The sequence below is a fragment of the Lepidochelys olivacea genome (genome assembly GCF_965140295.1).
Source record: "Lepidochelys olivacea isolate rLepOli2 genome assembly, chromosome: 13".
NCBI classification, from domain to species: domain Eukaryota; kingdom Metazoa; phylum Chordata; order Testudines; family Cheloniidae; genus Lepidochelys; species Lepidochelys olivacea.
Window position 1 is genome coordinate 37,592,879 of NC_140423.1, and position 19,614 is coordinate 37,612,492.

At 52.9% G+C, this 19,614-nt stretch overlaps 1 protein-coding gene across 3 annotated transcripts; it reads left to right on the top strand.

Annotated features, from left to right (window-relative positions):
- Window positions 1-869: 869 nt before the first annotated feature.
- RIPK3 (receptor interacting serine/threonine kinase 3) lies at window positions 870-11,644 on the top strand. Of its 3 annotated transcripts, none has more exons than XM_084646332.1 (13): window positions 870-948; window positions 2,192-2,339; window positions 2,863-3,193; window positions 3,403-3,563; window positions 3,775-3,824; window positions 5,609-5,779; window positions 5,994-6,076; window positions 7,996-8,161; window positions 8,954-9,045; window positions 9,592-9,661; window positions 10,254-10,345; window positions 10,717-10,744; window positions 11,266-11,644. In XM_084646332.1, the coding sequence occupies exons 2-13, from the start codon at window positions 2,194-2,196 to the stop codon at window positions 11,367-11,369; spliced, it is 1,494 nt and encodes a 497-aa protein (XP_084502458.1). In that variant the 5' UTR covers window positions 870-948; window positions 2,192-2,193; the 3' UTR covers window positions 11,370-11,644. The 3 variants fall into 3 exon arrangements, with proteins under 3 accessions (XP_084502458.1, XP_084502460.1, XP_084502459.1); XM_084646333.1 differs by having other exon boundaries at window positions 875-948; window positions 2,187-2,339; XM_084646334.1 differs by lacking the exon at window positions 10,717-10,744.
- The last annotated feature ends 7,970 nt before the right edge of the window (window positions 11,645-19,614 follow it).

The window sequence follows — 19,614 nt, forward strand, 5'->3', positions numbered from 1 at the left end:
CCTACACACCTTCCCTCCCTCCCAATCTCTGCCTGTCTGTCCCTACACACCTTCCCTCCCTCCCAATCTCTGCCTGTCTGTCCCTACACACCTTCCCTTCTTCCTTCCCTCCCAATCTCTACCTGTCTGTCCCTACACACCTTCCCTCCCTCCCAATCTCTACCTGTCTGTCCCTACAAACCTTCCCTCCCTCCCAATCTCTACCTGTCTGTCCCTACAAACCTTCCCTCCCTCCCAATCTCTACCTGTCTGTCCCTACACACCTTCCCTCCCTCCCAATCTCTGCCTGTCTGTCCCTACACACCTTCCTTCCCTCCCAATCTCTGCCTGTCTGTCCCTACACACCTTCCCTCCCTCCCAATCTCTGCCTGTCTGTCCCTACACACCTTCCCTCCCTCCCAATCTCTACCTGTCTGTCCCTACAAACCTTCCCTCCCTCCCAATCTCTACCTGTCTGTCCCTACACACCTTCCCTCCCTCCCAATCTCTACCTGTCTGTCCCTACACACCTTCCCTTCTTCCTTCCCTCCCAATCTCTGCCTGTCTGTCCCTACACACCTTCCTTCCCTCCCAATCTCTGCCTGTCTGTCCCTACACACCTTCCCTTCTTCCTTCCCTCCCAATCTCTGCCTGTCTGTCCCTACACACCTTCCTTCCCTCCCAATCTTTGCCTGTCTGTCCCTACACACCTTCCCTCCCTCCCAATCTCTGCCTGTCTGTCCCTACACACCTTCCCTCCCTCCCAATCTCTCTCCTGGGCTTTTCTTCCCCTCCCGCCGCGCTGCCAGCCCCGCCGCAGGCGCGGGCCGGGCCGGGCCGGGCCGGGGGAGGCCGGGGGGGGAGCAAAGGGCGGTGTGGGAGGCCCGAGGGGGAAGTGACGAGCTCGCAGGCGAAGGGAAACGCGCCGCGGCTGGAGGCGGAAGCTCGGAGCGGTGCAGGGGGCTGCAGGTCTGAGGACAGGGGCGCGAGTCCCCCCGTGCAGACACCGGGAATGAAGGGAGGGGAGAGGGCCAGTGAATGCGGGGCAGGGCTGGGCATGGGGGGGCTGCGGGTCGGGAGGGAGGGGCACCAGCAGGGCGGGGGGGTCCCAGGCTGGGCATGGGGGGGCTGCGGGTCGGGATGGAGGGGCACCAGCAGAGGGGGGGTTGCCCGGGGCTGTGCATGGGGGGGCTGCGGGTCGGGAGGGAGGGCACCGGCAGGGCGGGGGGGTCCCGGGGCTGGGCATGGGGGGGCTGCGGGTCGGGAGGGAGGGCACCGGCAGGGCGGGGGGGTCCCAGGCTGGGCATGGGGGTGCTGCGGGTCGGGAGGGAGGGGCACCAGCACGGCGGGGGGGTCCCGGGGCTGGGCATGGGGGGGCTGCGGGTCGGGAGGGAGGGCACCGGCACGGCGGGGGGGTCCCGGGGCTGGGCATGGGGGGGCTGCGGGTCGGGAGGGAGGGCACCAGCAGGGCGGGGGGGGTCCCAGGCTGGGCATGGGGGGGCTGTGGGTCGGGATGGAGGGGCACCAGCAGAGGGGGGGTCCCGGGGCTGGGCATGGGGGGGCTGCGGGTCGGGAGGGAGGGCACCGGCAGGGCGGGGGGGTCCCGGGGCTGGGCATGGGGGGCTGCGGGTCGGGAGGGAGGGCACCGGCAGGGCGGGGGGGTCCCGGGGCTGGGCATGGGGGGGCTGCGGGTCGGGATGGAGGGGCACCAGCAGAGGGGGGGTCCCGGGGCTGGGCATGGGGGGGCTGCGGGTCGGGAGGGAGGGCACCAGCAGGGCGGGGGGGGTCCCAGGCTGGGCATGGGGGGGCTGTGGGTCGGGATGGAGGGGCACCAGCAGAGGGGGGGTCCCGGGGCTGGGCTGCGGGTCGGGAGGGAGGGCACCGGCAGGGCGGGGGGGTCCCGGGGCTGGGCATGGGGGGGCTGCGGGTCGGGAGGGAGGGCACCGGCAGGGCGGGGGGGTCCCGGGGCTGGGCATGGGGGGGCTGCGGGTCGGGATGGAGGGGCACCAGCAGAGGGGGGGTCCCAGGCTGGGCATGGGGGGGCTGCGGGTCGGGATGGAGGGGCACCAGCAGAGGGGGGGTCCCGGGGCTGGGCATGGGGGGGCTGCGGGTCGGGATGGAGGGGCACCAGCAGAGGGGGGGTCCCGGGGCTGGGCATGGGGGGGCTGCGGGTCGGGATGGAGGGGCGTTCTCTCACGCTGTCCCAGCGCAGGGATGGCCGAGTGGGTGGAGTTCCGGGAGCGGATCCCCCGGGAGTGCCTGGAGGGGATGCAGTTCATCGCCGCCGGTGGGTTCGGCACCATCTACCGGGCTCAGCACCGTGACTGGCGCATCCCCATTGCCGTGAAGAAACTGAGCCGGTAAGAGGGGTGGGGTGCTCTCTCTCTCTCTCTCTCTCTCTAGCCTTTTTTCCTTCACTCTCTTTCTCTTTTTTCTCTTCCTTCCTGTGCTTCTTTTTACTTTTCCCCATCCCCTCTCCCCTTCATTCCCCCTTCTCTCCTGTTCCTTTCACCATGTTTCTTTGTCCATCTCTCCTTCACCCTTCTGTCCATTCCTCTCTTATTGTCCTTCCATCTCTCCATTCCCTCTTTCTATCCTTCCATACCTCCCTATTCCTCTTCCCTGCACGGAGTGGAGCCCATTATCTCTTCCTATCCTTCCATCTCTATTATCTCCCTCTCTCCACTATCTCTGTCCTTCCATACCTCCATTTCCTCCTGCCCTCTGTAGTCTCTATCCCTCCACTCTCCCATTCCCTCCTCCCATCTCTCCATTTTCCCACCTTCTGTTTCTCCTTCTTTCTTTCTTTTCACTTCCTCCCTCCTTCCTCCACTCTCAACTTTCCCCATCCTTCGTTCATCTCTCCACCCCCCTCCCCTGCAGTGATACCTGCAGCCGTGAAGAGCTCCTGGAAGAAGCCCGGGCCATGGACAAAGCTCGCTTCATCTACATCCTGCGGCTCTTCGGCCTCTATGAGGAGGAAGAGGAGGGCTGGGACTGTGGCCCCCGGCTGGGCATCGTCATGGAGTACATGGAGAATGGCAGCCTGGCCAGTTTGCTGGAGAGAGTCCAGCCAGTCCCCTGGCCCCTGCGCTTCCGCCTCCTCCACCAGGTGGCGCTGGGCATGAATTACCTGCATGGGCTTCACCCACCATTACTGCACCTGGACCTCAAACCCAGCAATGTCCTGTTGAATTTGGAGCTGCACGTCCGGGTGAGAAAACCCCTCCCCTCCTCATCAGCCAATCCTGGGTCAGAGCCGGCAACCCTTACAAGGGAAAGGCCCTGCGTCCCATTCCCCACCCCACTGATCCAGCCACTCCCTTGCCCTAGGGCTGTGTAGCAGCTAGCGCCCCCTAGAGGAGAAAGGCCATGTGTCCCATTCCCTGCCCCCCAGCTATGCTTTTCTCTCTTCCCCACCAGTTGGCAGACTTTGGACTATCAAAGTTCAAGCGAGTGACGACCAAGCAGGGAACGGACAGATCCAGGGATGAGGATGACTATGGGGGTACCCTGGAGTACATGCCCCCCGAATCCCTCATAGACATCAACTACAAGCCAACGCCAGCCACGGACATATACAGGTAAAGGAACCCCAATGCCCCAGTGAGGCACTGGGGGTGCTGTGCTGCAGGGAACAAGGCAGGAGGTTCAGTAGGGGGTGCTCTCCCCTTTCAGTCAGTCCTGACCACAATGACCCATAGCGACATTAGGGGGCGCTGTGCTGCAGGGAGCTGTGTAGGGCGTGCTCTCCCATCCCATGATCCCAACCTGCCTCCTCTTTCGCCTCTGCAGTTATGCCATCCTCACCTGGTCCGTGTTAACCGGTCAACAGCCTTACCCAAGTGAGTCCTATTCCTGTCTTTTAACTATACCTTTCTTTTGAGCCAAGCTTGTCTTGGGATTCAGGGGCTACTCAGGGTTTCCTGGGAATAGAAACAAAACAAACACCACCTCTGAACTGAAGGGGAATCCCTTCTATCCCAGCAGCACAGGATTTACGGTTCATACAGGTGCAGTTTTCAATCTGTCCACTAGAGGTCAGTGAGCTGTGATAGCCATAAACCCTATGTTGGTATAACCCATAAACCCTGTATCAGTGGGATAAAAAGAGAGGAGAAGTGTGAAAAAGGAAGGGTAGTTGGCTAGAGACATAGCTGGATGGAAGGATAGTTTATTAGAGTGGAAGGGATGGGGGGAGAATATGGGGGTGGACAGACAGGATTGAAATTATCATTAATGTGGGGGGCACTCCCCTTGCGGGCAGTGCTGGCCCCATTACCCACAGTGTGCCACCTGGGGAATCCGTGGTATAGGGAGCAGGGCAGGAGGCTCAGTACGGGGGGGCGCTGTTCCCTCAAAGTCTGGTGTTCAATTCTGTTTTCTATCCTGAGTTCTGGGAGGGCAGGGAGGCCCAGTGGTTAAAGCAGGGGGGTGCTGGGGCAGGACTCCTGGGTTCTATCCCCAGTTCAGGGAAGGGAACGGGGCCTAGAGGGTTAGAGCAGGGGTGTTGGGAGCCAGGACTCCTGGATTCTATCCCCAGCTCTGGGAGAGGAGTGGAGCCTAGTGGAGCAAGGGGGGATGGGACCCAGGACTCCTGGGTTCTATCCACAGCTAAACTGTGCGGCCTGGGGCAAATTACTTCAGCCATCTATTGCCTCAGTTTCCCCAGCCATGAAACGGGATTTAATTGGTCTCTCTTGGCTGTAAAATCTTTGCGACAGGGACTATCTCTTACAGGCTCCTTATAAAGAGTGGGGGAAGAGGCCCAGTTATGCCCATTTGAAAATCTCTGCCCACCTCTGGGAGTTCAAATCCCAGAGGCTCTGAGGGGGTGTGGCTAGGGGATCTCAGTGGCGAGATGCTTTACGAAACATGGCTGGGAGCTCAGTGACATTTAGGCACCTGAAATCAAAGGCGATTCAGGGTAATTCCTTTAAGCTCCTGGTAAATTCCAGCTGACCTACCCCACTCCTGACCCCTGTAGTAAATAATCATTAGGGCTAAGTTTTTGTCACGGATATTTTTATTAAAAGTCAGGGACAGGTCAATAATAAACAAATATTCCCAGCAGCCCATGACCTGTCCCTGACTTTCACTAAAAATATCCCTGACAAAAGGGTAGGTGGATTCAGCACCCATGGCTGCTGGGGCTCCTGGGTCCCCCACCGATGTGGTGCATGGGAGCTTCGGTGTCCCTCTGCCGCGGGGCTGGGCTGCTGCGGGGTCCCCTCGCCCCGCGCAGCTGGTAGCTGCCGGGTCCTCAAGCTGTGGCCACCGTGGCTGCAGCTGGGCAGCTGTGTGGGGTCCCCCCGCCGCCCGTGGCGTCTGGGCAGCTGCAGGGTCCACCAGCCCCCTGCCATGGCTGGGCAGCTGCGGGGTCCCCGCACCAGGTTGGGGGCTGGGAGCTGCGAGGGCGGAGCTGGCTGGGAGCTCCAACCTGAGGGCAAAAAATGTTACGGAGGTCAATGGAAGTCTCAGATTCGGTGACACTATTGTAGCCTTAATAATCATATCTCTGACTCACCACAGGGGGGCAGTGTCTGTGACAGCTGTTATGTCTCTGACTCACCACTGGGGGACAATGTTTATGTATGACCCTTATGTTCCCCTTGTCTTCGCGGTCCAGATCTCCTCCCAAAATGCATGAGCTCCCTGCTCCGAATGCACATCCCCCGGGGCCAGAGACCTGACCTGGAGGAGCTGGAGGAGGTCACAGGAGTGGAGGGCCTGGAGGACATGAAAGAGTTAATGAAGAGATGTTGGCACAATGACAGCTGGGAAAGACCCACGTTTAAAGGTAAAGTCCATTCCCGTGCGGTCAGTGCTGATGGGGGCACTGTGCTGCAGGGGGTGGCTTGGGGCTCAGTACAGGGTACCAGGCTGCAGGGAGTGGGTCAGGGGCTCAAGAGGGGGCGCTCTCCCCTGGCAGTCTGTGCTGGCCCCAATGCCCCACCATTAGGGGGTGTCGTACTGCAGTGGAATCCCTCACCCCTCCTGTCTTTCTCCTGCAGACTGCAGCAACAAGACAGAGAAGATTTTCTCCTGCCACAAGTCCCGGATCGTACCGGCTGTGCGTCAGGTCCAGGATGTGCTGGTGAGGCGCAGCCGGCTGTGATTGAGTCCATCCTCTGCATCACCACAGCTGGCCACGAGGTTGCAGCACCATCCTAGCAGAATATGACGTCCAGGGCTTAAATAGCCCCAATTCCAAGCTAGACCCAGGGGCTGAGGATAAATCTCCCATCTCCCAACACATGATTTAATTCAGAGTAGCAGCCGTGTTAGTCTGTATTCGCAAAAAGAAAAGGAGGACTTGTGGCACCTTAGAGACTAACCAATTTATTAGAGCATAAGCTTTCGTGAGCTACAGCTCACTTCCTCAGATGCATATCGTGGAAACTGCAGCAGGCTTTATATATACACAGAGAATATGAAACAATACCTATTCCCACCCCACTGTCCTGCTGGTAATAGCTTATCATCCTTTAGGATAGGTTGTAGATCCTTAATAATGCGTTGGAGGGGTTTTAGTTGGGGGCTGAAGGTGACGGCTAGGTGATGACCCAACACTCTCACAAATCTTGGGAGACAGGCCAGTCCTTGCCTACAGACAGCCCCACAACCTGAAGCAAATACTCACCAACAACCACATACCACACAACAGAACCACTAACCTAGGAACTTATCCTTGCAACAAAGCCCGTTGCCAACTGTGCCCACATATCTATTCAGGGGACACCATCACAGGGCCTAATAACATCAGCCACACTATCAGAGGCTCGTTCACCTGCACATCCACCAATGTGATATATGCCATCATGTGCCAGCAATGCCCCTCTGCCATGTACATTGGTCAAACTGGACAGTCTCTACGTAAAAGAATAAATGGACACAAATCAGATGTCAAGAATTATAACATTCATAAACCAGTCGGAGAACACTTCAATCTCTCTGGTCACGCGATCACAGACATGAAGGTCGCTATCTTAAAACAAAAAAACTTCAAATCCAGACTCCAGCGAGAAACTGCTGAATTGGAATTCATTTGCAAATTGGATACTATTAATTTAGGCTTAAATAGAGACTTGGAGTGGCTAAGTCATTATGCAAGGTAGCCTGTTTCCTCTTGTTTTTTCCTACCCCCCCCCCCAGATGTTCTGGTTTAACTTGGATTTTAACTTGAAGAGTGGTCAGTTTGGATGAGCTATTACCAGCAGGAGAGTGAGTTTGTGTGTGTATGGGGGTGGGGGGGATGTGAGAACCTGGATTTATGCAGGAAATAGCCCAGCTTGATTGTCATGTACATTGTGTAAAGAGTTGTCACTTTGGATGGGCTATCACCAGCAGGAGAGTGAATTTGTGTGGGGGGGTGGAGGGTGAGAAAACCTGGATTTGTGCTGGAAATCACTTTAGATAAGCTATTACCAGCAGGACAGTGGGATGGGAATAGGTATTGTTTCATATTCTCTGTGTATATATAAAGCCTGCTGCAGTTTCCACGATATGCATCTGAGGAAGTGAGCTGTAGCTCACGAAAGCTTATGCTCTAATAAATTGGTTAGTCTCTAAGGTGCCACAAGTCCTCCTTTTCTTTTCACATGATTTAAGTAATTCAATCCCTGATATTCTCAGCACCTGCCACAAGGGGGTGGTGCTGCACCAGAAGAGAAATCAGACTATCTCACTATCTCCATACACATCTGTCTGCCTGTCTAATCCTATCTATCCCTCATACACCCCATCATCCATCCATCCATCTAGATAGATAGATAGATAGATGGGTGTGTATGGGGATATCTATAAATGGATGGATGAATGGATGTGCCTGGAGGTAGATGGATGGATGGATGATGGAGTGTTTGGGGGATAGATAGATTAGACAGACAGGCAGATGGGTGTATATGGGGATAGATAGATATCCCCATACGCACCCATCTATCTATGTATCCATCTATCCCCATACACACCCATCTGTCTGTCTATCCAGTCCTGACCCCAAAATTGTCACCCCAGATGATGATGGCCAGTTCTCCCAGCTATGAGTCCAGACCATCAGTAAGCGTCCCTACACCCGCTGTGGCTGAGAGCTCCCATCTCCATGCCTCTCCTCCATCTTCCCTCGGGGTCTCAGAGAAATTCCACACACTTCGTTATGAGGATCATCCATCCACAGAAAACGGTAAGTGGGGTTTCCGTCCCCCTTCCAAACTATCTGCATCAGGCACCAGCTGGTGAAATTCTGGGTATCAAGGGAGTCTACTCTGGTGTCATGACAGGAAATCCCACCTCCAAGATAAAAGGGCAGGAATTCCCGCCTCCAACAGGTCCATAGATGGACTTCCACATCGGCTATGACTGTGTGAGAATTCCCACCTCTGATGTGACAGAGCAGGAAGTCCCAGCTCAAGAGTGGCAACCCCAGAAGTCCTGTCTCTGATGTGGCATGAGGCAACATAGGAAGTCCTGCCCAACAAGGTGGCTGTGGGGAAGATTCACCTCCAGTGTGGCAAGGCAGGAAGTGTTGCTTCCTGTGTCACAGGACAGGAAGTTCCACCCAAAATGGTGGCATTAGGGGAAATCCTGCCTCCCGAGTTACTGGGCAGGAAGTTGTGTTTCCAGTGTAAGAGGATAGGCTTTGACATGCTAAATGGTGACAATGGAGAAAGTCCTGCCTCCAGAATGACATGACAGAAAATCCTGCCTCCAAGGTAGCAGGACAGGAAGTGCCAACACAAGAAGTCCTGCCTCTAGAATGTCAACACAGGAAGTCCCACCCAAAACAGGTGGCAATAGAGGAAATTCCATTCCCAGAGTGCCAATACAGGAAGTCCTGCCTCCAGAGTGGTGCGACTTCCTGAGCTGGCTGTTGCGGCTAATTTCCCTGCCTGAGGGTCTGGGTTGTTTGCAGAAGGGGAGAAGGGCGCACGGGCTCCCGTAAGCTGACCCGGGGGGGTGTCTTTATGTCCCTCAGAAGCTGTGCCCAGGAGAAGCATGAGGGAGACGGAGCATCAGCAAGAACCTGGTACCCCTCAGCCCTGCAGTGTCAGCATGGGTCCCAGGCAGGTAAATGTCTGCCATCGCTCCCTTTCTGGGGTGGGCTTAGCAAGGAGTGCCATGTGGGGGCACCACCCCTTGCAGTCAGTGCTAGTCCTAATGCCCAGGGCTGGCTACACCTCAACACTGGGTGAGCAATCCCCAGGCAGGGCTGCTCTGTGGCTGTTATGCAGCCGGTGCACCCCACCCCAGAGGGGCTGCATCTCAGTGCCAGGTGAGGGGTTCCCATAGAACCAGCCCCTGTACCCCTCCACACAGGGGCCCCATCTCTGCACTGGGCGAGGGGTTCCCATATGAACAGCTCCCATGCCCCACCCCAGAGGGGCTGCATCTCAGTGCCAGGTGAGGGGTTCCCATAGAACCAGCCCCTGTACCCCTCCGCACAGGGGCCCCATCTCTGCACTGGGCGAGGGGTTCCCATATGAACAGCTCCCATGCCCCACCCCAGAAGGGCTGCGTCTCAGTGCCGGGCAAGGGGTCCCTGTAATTTATATCTGTAGGGATCTAGTGAGACGTAGCATGCAGGATCCATGTGATTCTCTCTTCTCTTTCAAGGGAGCAGAAGGACCCAATAATGGAGAATTTGGCTCCCCCAAGACAATCTCATCACAGTTGAGACCCCCAGGTACCATGGGGCAGATCCAGGGAGAGGGGAGGCCGGGCTGGAGGACTGAGGGGGCAATCCAGGAGGAGGGGGTCAGGCCTAAGATGGGATGTTACCCCCCCCCCATTGCAGTACCCTCATTTCACTGTGAAGTGGCAGCTTTTCACTACCATTAATACAGGATGAGGGACAGAGACCAATACTAAGAAACTCCCCTTTAAAAGCCCACTTGAAGGAAAAGTGTGCATGACATTTGGCATCTGGCAGTGAGAAACTTCACCCTTAAAGGGAAAGTTCCACAGTGCGGAATGGGTCCCTGTGTTTGACAACGAGAAACTCCCCTTTAAGAAAAAGTAAAAGGAAAAGTGTTCATGAGGACCAAAGTCTGGCAGTGAAGAACTCTGCTCTTAAAGGGGAAGTTTTTATGAGGAACCAACTCCGGCAGAGAGAAACTCCTCCCTTAAAGAGAAAGTGTTCACAAGGGCAGTGAACAAGTGGGCGTGCATCAGGGATGGCTAAGAGGATGCATCTTGGTGGGGATAGAGTCTGGCAGTGAAAAATCCCAACCTTAAAGGGGAAGTGCTCATGAACCCTAATTTTTCTTTCCTACCAGACAATGAGCCGAGGCCCTTCTTTTCCATCCAGTCCCAACTACCTCTCCCCACCCAGGGGCCGGAGCAACCCATGTTCTCATTCCAGCAACCGGTGAGGGGGTGCCCCCACCCGGGGAAGGGGGAGAGGTTAGGGATGCAGGGCAATAGAGAGAAGAGGGGGATGGGAATATAGGGGATTATGGGATCAGGATGGGAGCCGGGAGGTTGGGGTGGAGCTGAGGTGGTGCTGGAAGGGAATGAGGGAGGGGGATCTACAGATGGGGAGAGCAGGGGAGGGGATGTAAGAGGATGGTGTGGGGGAGGGAGCTATGGGCAGATGAAGGGGAGGAGGAGGGGTATAAGGGATGGGAACTGTGGAATGGAAAGAATGGATCATGGGGATAATGGCACAGAGGGAAAGAGCAGGGTCTTTGTTCCCGTCCCAGCTGACTAACCCATTCCCCTCCCCCATCTGTCTTTCAGTCTCAGCCACCTGCCTATGGGTTCTCAGGTGAGCCCCTGCACTCGGGACAGCGGCAATGTACTTGGCTGGCCCCCAGGGGGAACCTGCTCCCTCATAAATGAGCACTAAGGCTCTGGCGGCCCCAGATATTTGGGGTAGGGGTGGGGGTCCCTTGTATTTGTTGCCCCCAGAACAATTCTTTGGTTTTAAGCATCTGAGAGAGTGAAAGAGAGAATACATCCGTCCATCCTTCCCCATACACACACACATCGATCCATCTGATCCATCCGTCCCCATCCACACCCATCCATCTGTGCATCTATCCATCCGTCCCCATCCACACTCATCCATCCATCTGTGCATCCATCCATCCCCTTACACATCCATCCATGCGTCCATCCATCCTTCCCCATACACGTCCATCCATCCATCTCATCTGACTATCTATCCTTATGTGCACCCTCTGTCTCTACATATCCACCCCCATACGCCCCCCTCTTCTCTCTCCACACAAATGCTTTTCTTTCTTTCTTACCGTTCACTTTATTGTGTCTCCCTCTCTCCCACAGGTAGCTGCATACATATCATTGGTCCTTGCTCAGGAATACAGATTGGCCACAACAACAGCATGAAAGTGAACAAGGTGCAAGTAGAGAAGAGGAGGAAGAAATAATGGCTTCTTCACCTCTGATCTCTAGATATGTGTGTGGAGCACCCCAGCCCTCCCTGCCCCCAGCAGAGGACCCCCTTCCCCCGGTACGCACCACTTCCCTCTGCAGGGGCACTGTGAAACTCGGCCCCACACCGTCCTCTTCCCCATTCCCAGCTCCCCACCCCCCCTTGCAGTGGGGGGCACGGGGGATTACAGCCCTGGGAGCTGGAATCTCTGGCCACGGAGGACTTTTGTAGCTGCTGCATTAAAGCAACAATGAGACTAAAACAAGCCCAGCTTTGGGATGAGTCGTCTGGTTTCTGAGAGTCGTGAGTGGAGGAAAGAAGGCAGCTGGATGATGCCAGCCCAGCAGTGACTGACATTGCCCAGCCCAGCCTGTCCTCTGGAGATCTCAGAGTGCCTGTGGGACAGATGCTCTCTGCTGTCGAAGGCCCAGGCGTGGCCGCCAAACAGAACCATCCTGGAAATGGAGAGTGAAATCTAGAGCTGGGCAAAATGATGTACCTGTGGAAAAGGCAGTTTACACCAAATTGAAATTTTCCACAGAAAAATTTTGATTTTGCCATAAATTTTTAATTTTCTATCGGGAAAATTAAAATGGAGTATTTAATCTCGAGTCTGTTCCACCCAAATCAGAATATTTCATTTTTTAAAAAATGATCTGAAACATTTCCTTTGGAATCAGCTCAAAAAAATGTTAAACTGCTTTTTCCTACCTGTGCATTGGTTTATGGGAGTTGTAGTTCGAGTCTCAATTCTCTCCTCTGGACGTGGCTCCCTGAAGGGCTACATCTCCTGTCACAGGTTTCAGAGTAGCAGCCGTCTTAGTCTGTATTTGCAAAAAGGAAAGGAGGACTTGTGGCACCTTAGAGACTAACCAATTTATTTGAGCATAAGCTTTCATGAGCTACAGCTCACTTCATCGGATGTATTCAGTGGAAAATACAGTGGGGAGATTTATATACATAGAGAACATGAAACAATGAGTGTTACCATACAGACTGTAACGAGAGTGATCACTTAAGATGAGCTAATACCAGTAGAAGAGCGGGGTTTTGTAGTGATAATCAAGGTGGGCCATTTCCAGCAGTTGACAAGAACGTCTAAGGAACAGTGGGGGGGAATAAACATGGGGAAATAGTTGGTTTTTTTTTTTCTCCTATAACGCAACTTGGATTTGCTTCTGATTGAGCTGTTTGGAGCACCATGGGAATCACAAGACTCAGTGCATTGTGGGAGATGTCGTCCAGGCAGGGACTACATAAGGGAAAATAGAGGCCTGAACTACAACTCCCAAAAGGCAGGGGTGTGCACAAGAGGATCAAGCAGGGGCATGCCTCCCCCCCGCCCTCCAATCATCGGAGGCACAGAACTCTTCCAGGCCCAGGCCACGGTGGCAGGGAGAGTGAGATCCTCCTAGCCCCGGGGCTGTGGGGAGGACAGCGAGCTCCTGCCAGAGCCGGGGGAGTGGGGATACAGGCCGTGCCCCCGCAAAAAGGGTCAAAGTTAAATTTCTGCGCATGCCCCTGCCAGAAGGCAATGCGCTGATAAGGAACTGCAGCTTAATGTTGAACTGGCTTGAAATGAAGCATTTTGGGTAAATTCAAGAAACTAAAATCCTAGAATCAGAAATGTCGGGCTGAAAGGGATCTTGAGAGGTCGTCTAACCCTCTGCACTGAGGCTGGACCAAATACACCTGTCAGGGACAGTCTAGGTTTATGTCCAACCTGGGTGTGAACACCTCCAATGACAGGAACTCCACAACCTCCTGAGTTAATCTGTTCCAGAGCTTAACTGTCCTTACAATTAGAAAGTTTTATCTTCCTTGCTGCAGATTAAGCCCATTACTTCTTGTTCTGTCTTCAGTGAACATGGAGAACATTTGATCACTGTCCTCTTTAGAACAGCCCTTAACATATTGGAAGACAGTTATCATGTCCCCCCTTCAGCTTCATCTTTTCTAGACCAGTTCTTTCCGCCTTTCCTCCCAAGGTCCGCTGTTCTAAACCTCTGATCAAATTTTTGTTCTTGTTTCCCTCCTCTGGCTGCTCTCCAGTTTGTTCACATGGAAGGAAACGTTTCAACTATTCACATCTCAGCATGCTTCATTTCGATTGAAAATGTTGCAATGAAACGTTTTGACATTTCTGAGTCAAACCTGCCTTTGGAATTTCCATTCTGCCAAAAATGATGAAATATGAACTTTTCTTCAAAAACAAAGATGGAAATGTTACCATTTCCTGCAGGACGGGAACGTGGACTCTCCCTCAGCTCCAGTGAGACCCTAGCCCTATGAATGTCAAAGGCAAAGCTCCCATCCACACGGAGGGGGCTAGGATTTCACCCAGGGTCCTGTCCGTTGGGTAGCCTCGGGTTGAGTTCACCTGAAGACCCTCCAGGGAAGGCGAACAGTAGAAATGCTCATAAAATGTGGGCGTGGGGCTTTTCTCCATTTTCAACATTTTCCCTGAAACATGTCAAGTATCAAAGCCGAAACATTTCTGGTCATAGTGCATCATGGGAGTTGTAGTTTGGGTGCCTCATGCCCCTATTCCTTGTTGTGGGAACACAGCACTGGAAGGCTCCTACTGGGACATGGAGTCCAGTTCTCGCTATCCCATTGTATCATCCCATCCATAAACTTATCAGGCTCCATCTGTATCCTGCTTAGGTTGTTCCCCTCCCACCCCAACTGCTCCCATTGCAGGTTGTTCCAGAACCTCCCCCCTCTGATGGTTACAAACCTTCTCCTCCATTGATTCCTGCCCCATTTATCCCCATTTGATTTGTCCTTTAGCTTCAACAGCTCGTCTCCCTCCCTGGTGTTCTCCCCGCTCCCCCCATGATATATTTATAGAGCAATCAGACCCCACTCAGCTTGTGGTTTAGGCTAATCTAGCCCAGGTGTTTAATTCCCCTCTCGTGAGACCAGCTCTCCATTTCCCCGATTGTCCCACCAGCCCTTCTTGGCACCTGCTCCAGTCGGGATCTCTTTCTGGGACAGGGCTGCCCAGAACTCTGCACCGGATTCCAGCTGAGCTCTGCCCGGTGCCTTCTCCACTGGCATTAATATGTCCCTCTCTCTACTGGAGACACCTGAACTGTTCCATCCCAGGATCACATGGGCCTTTCTCCTGCCCACATCCCATCTGTGGCCCATGGACACTGTGCAATCCACTGACACACCCAAGTCTCCCTCCTCCTCTGTCACTTCCTGCTGATGAGCCCCCGGCTCAGAGCAGCAATTTTCTTGTTTCTTGTCCCTATGTGCATGAGCCCATGTTAAATTTCATCCCGTTTCCACCAACGCCTTGCACAAGGACACTAACACTGGAGATACCTCTCTGGAGACGTCCTAGATGCTGGGCTCCCTGGCTAGGCTGCATCTCCCATGATGCACCAGGGGCTCCCCTCTTGAGGCAGTACAGCAAGGGAGGGGCACGGCTGTGGTGGTTTCCATCAGCTCCTTGCCCTGGAGCAGCTTGCTGCAGGCTGGTGGCTCTGTGGGGGGGGGATATTTACCTGGAACGCTGATTTCATGGGGGTTGCTGGCGCACAGCATGGTGGTGGGGTCATAATTAGGGTTGCCAGCCCTCCAGGATTGTCCTGGAGTCACCAGAAATTAAAGATTAATCTTGAATTAAAGATTATATCAGAAGATGAAACCTCCAGAAATATGTCCAACCAAAATTGGCAGCCCTAATTGTAATGCCGGCACCGCTTTCTGCATGTGCCATCCCTCACCGCCTCCTGCAGCCTGTCGGTGGTGGCATTCGCTCCAGTCGGACCCCACCTGGCCACGCTGCACTTGGAGCCCAGCCTGACAGGATGCTCAGCCTCCAGCAGGGGGATGGGCCCCACCCACTCAGTCAGCGCTGCACCATGCCACATCTGCCCTGGGCGAGAGAGAGAATGGACCTGGATCAGCCCAGGGATCGGAGCTGGTGTGAGGCAGCACCACCTGGGCAGAGCGTGGACGTGAGTCCATGGAGGGTAACTAGGTAGACTGAGGCCTGCATGCCTGCACAGGTCACATCCAATATGTCTAAGCCCCCCAGTCCTTGCCCTCTGGTTTAGGAAACCCACTAACACATTGCATGTTCTCTCTATCCCCTCTCCCATGTTGGACACATCCCCATGCATCTTCCAAGACCTCCCTCTGCCCCCATTTTAAAGCACAGATCAGCTCCTTTGGAAGGAGTCCCTACAAGGCCTGGTGAGAGGCCTTGGTTTCTGTTGTCTCTTGGAGACTTAGAGTGGATAGAGTGGGAGGAATGAGGGTTGCCACAAGGGGAATGGGGAACGCTGGCACTAGGGGAAGGAATCCCAGGATCCAGAGTCAGGGAAAGAAGTGGATGGAAGCAGGTAGCCTGTTCCTATTGTTGAAGCTGAGTGGATTCTCTGAGCTGGTTTCCTCTGGGATTTTCTATGGTTCAGGCTTTCAGCTTCCTCAGCAGAAATCTTCTGCAGTAAAAACCATTCTTGTCTAAGCGCCGACTGCCTTCTGCTTAATGCGTCCAACATGCAGCAATACTCAGCAGTGTCTTCAGGTCTACGGTTAGTCATGTGCAAATACAGCAGGTTGTTGGGACTGTCCCTGGAGATGGTGAATTGGCCTTTCACTGAAGCAGTGTAATTTTGTGTACCTCCGGCCCAATGATTAATGGTTGAGAGCCACTCCAGTCCCTTTCCAGGCATGTTTCTGTACCAGGTCATCCCATAAACACCTAAACTGAATCCAGAGGTTTTGCAGGAAATCCAGAGAGAGTCCCCCAGCATTTTAACTTCTCCATCAGATGCCACAAGTTCAAATTGTGACTGGATCCCTGGATAGTAAAAAGGAGACATTAAGACTTCTCTAAGAATACTTGGGCATCTCTCATGGCTGCAGGAATTAAATTACAGGTATATGTGAGAACCACTAGAAAGGATGCAATAATGAGCCATAACAGCATCTCTCTGATTCTGAGGAGAGCTCACTTGGGAATTTGCTGTTAATTGCACAGTCACAGGGCGATGCAGGTTGTCTCGATTTTCTCTCCAAGAGCTGCATCATCAGGAGAATCACTGGCTTTAAACAGGAAATTCAGTTATCCATTTTGCACACATCCTGTTTTAGAAGAGTCAGATAAACTCCAGCCTAGAATTGGCTGCATTTTAAATACAATGGTGTTCCTTGACTGAAGGCAAACAATAATTCATGGAGTTAACAGGTGGGCCCATCTTCACATGGGATGACTACTTTGCCTTATGTTGAATCCTGCTACCATTCCCTTTTTTTTGTCTGTTCAACATGTAAGCTGCTTGGGACAAGGACTATCTCTTACTGTGAGTCACACTGTGTTCCTTTTACATTTGGTAGTTCTTTATCACAAAAGTTTATCAACAAAAATGATGAGGGGGATGGAACAGCTGCCATATGAGAAGAGATTAATAAGACTGAGACATTTCAGCTTGGAAAAGAGACGACTAAGTGGGGATCTGATAGAGAGCTATAAAATCATGACTGGTGAGGAGAAAGTAAATAAGGAAGTGTTATTTACTCCTTCTCATAACACAAGAACTAGGTGTAACCATGTCTTAGTGGGGCACAACTGAGGATGCCAAATTCAGGATGAACTGCTGAGAAATAAGGCCAACACAACCCAAAACTGGTGGTTATTCTTTTATAAGATAGACCAGACCAGCCACAAAAGTAAACTCCTGTTTCACCACACTGGCTAACAAGAAAACATAAAGGCTGTTTCCTCAGGCATTCTAGTTCTTCTATCACCACCAAAACCACTGGATTCAGAGATGAGTAGTTCTTTACAACCAGTCTCATCAAATAATAGGTTCTTCTGATCCCAAAGTACCAGCCACACACCCAGGTCAATCTATAACTTAGATCTTATCAAAAAATCACGCTGATGAGTTTCTAAAATCTAAAGGTTTATTTATAAAAAGAAAGAAAGAAAGGTGAGAGTTAAAGTTGGTTGAAGGAATCAATTACATCCAGTAATGGCAAAGTTCTTGGTTCAGGCTTGTATCAGTGATGGAATAAACTGCTGGCCTAAGTCAAGTCTCTGGAACACATCCACAGCTGGGATGGGTCATTCAGTCCTTTGTTCAGAGCTTCAGTTTGTAGCAAAGTTCCTCCAGAGGTAAGAAGTAGGATTGAAGACAAAATGGAGGTGGTTCCAGGGCCTTTTATAGCTTTTGCCATTTGGAGGCCATCCCATTGTTCTTACTGTGGGAAATTACAGCAACAAGATGGAGTTTGGAGTCACGTGGGCAAGTCACATGGTCATGCCCAATTTCCCTCAGTCATTGCAGGAAGCCATTACCTACACTCCAGACAGCACGTTTGCATGACAGTCCACTCAATGTAGATGGGCATCTGCCATGGTCCATTGTCAACCAAGTGTTTCTTGATGAACCACTTAAATTGAACAGTCCCTCCTAGATGGCCACTACCTTGTGGGCGGTACCCGAGGAGCCAACATTTGAAATCCAGGTATAGAGCCAATACTTATAACTTCTCGTACAAAAATGATACATGCAGACAGCTAGCATACTCATAACCAGCAGATCATAACTTTTCATAGATACCTCACTCAACAACCTTTGTACAAGATTTGCTGCAAATATAGAACAGTGGTTGCAACAATAATCTATATGGTCATATTTTAATCAGATAACGTCACACTAGGGGTCACCAAATGAAATTAATAGGCAGCAGGTTTAAAACAAACAGAAGGAAGTATTTCTTCACACAACACCTGTGGAACTCTTTGCCAGAGGATGTTGTGAAGACCAAAATTATAAAAAAAGAACTAGATAAGTTAATGGAGGATAGGCCCATCAATGGCTATTAGCAAGGGTGGGGCGCAGTGGGCACCGACTACGGTGGCCCACGAGACCCTCCTGGCCAGTTCTGGGGGACAGTCAGGGGACAGGGGAGGGGGTTGGATGTGGCAGGAGTCCTGGGGGGTGGGGGCGGTCCACAACCCCTTCGTGGGGTGAGGAGGGAACCGGTTGTTAAGATTTTGGCAGCTCATCACTGGGTAAATCTATTGTGGGGGCTGCTGTGATGCAAGCAGCCAGCGCAATCACTGAGCTGCTGCTTCCAAGGGCAGTGACCCTGGGAAATGTGCAGGTCATAGTGGATGGCTTTGCTGCAACGGGATTCCCTAACTGTGGTGGCGCCATAGACGGAACCCATATCCCTATCTTGGGACCAGACTACCTTGGCATCCAGTACGTAAACCGCAAGGGGTACTTTTCCATGGTGCTGCAAGCACTGGTGGATCACAAGGGACATTTCACCGACATCAACATGGGATGGCTGGGAAAAGTGCATGACGCTCGCATCTTCAGGAACTCTGGTCTGTTTGAACAGCTGAGGCAAGGGACTTACTTCCTTACTTCCCAGACCAGAAAATTACTGTTGGGGATGTTGCGATGCTTATAGTTATCCTTGGGGACCCAGCCTACCCCTTAATGCCATGGCTCATGAAGCCGTACACAGGCACCCTGGACAATAGTAAGGAGCAGTTCAACTACAGGCTGAGCAAGTGCAGAATGGTGGTAGAATGTGCCTTTGGACATTTAAAAGCGTGCTGGTGCAGTTTACTGACTCGGTTAGACCTCAGCGAAACCAATAAACCAATATTATTGCTGCTTGCTGTGTGCTCCATAATATCTGTGAGAGTAAGGGGGAGACGTTTATGACGGGGTGAGAGGTTGAGGCAAATCGCCTGGCTGCCGATTCCACACATCCAGACACCAAGGTGATTAGAAGAGCACAGCTGGGTGCCCTGCATATCAGAGAAGCTTTGAAAACCAGTTTCATGACTGGCCAGGCTGTGGTATGACAGTTCTGTTTGTTTCTCCTTGATGAAAACCCACCCCCTTGGTTGACTCCACTTCCCTGTAAGTCAACTGCCCTCCCCACTTTGGTCACCACTTTCAGAGGCAATAAAGTCATTATTGTTTCAAAATCATGCATTCTTTATTAATTTATCACACAAATAGGGGGAAAACTCACAAGGTAGCCCAGGAGGGGTGTGTGAGGAGGGAAGCACCGGGTAGGGTGGTGGATGAGGGGCGGCAGGAAGGACAAGGCCACACTACAGTTCAAAACTTATTGAATGCCAGCCTTCTGTTGCTTGGGCAATCCTCTGGGGTGCAGTGGTTGGGTGCCTGTAGCCTACCCCCACCCCCACCCGTGTTCTTGGGCATCTGAATGAGGAGGATATGGAA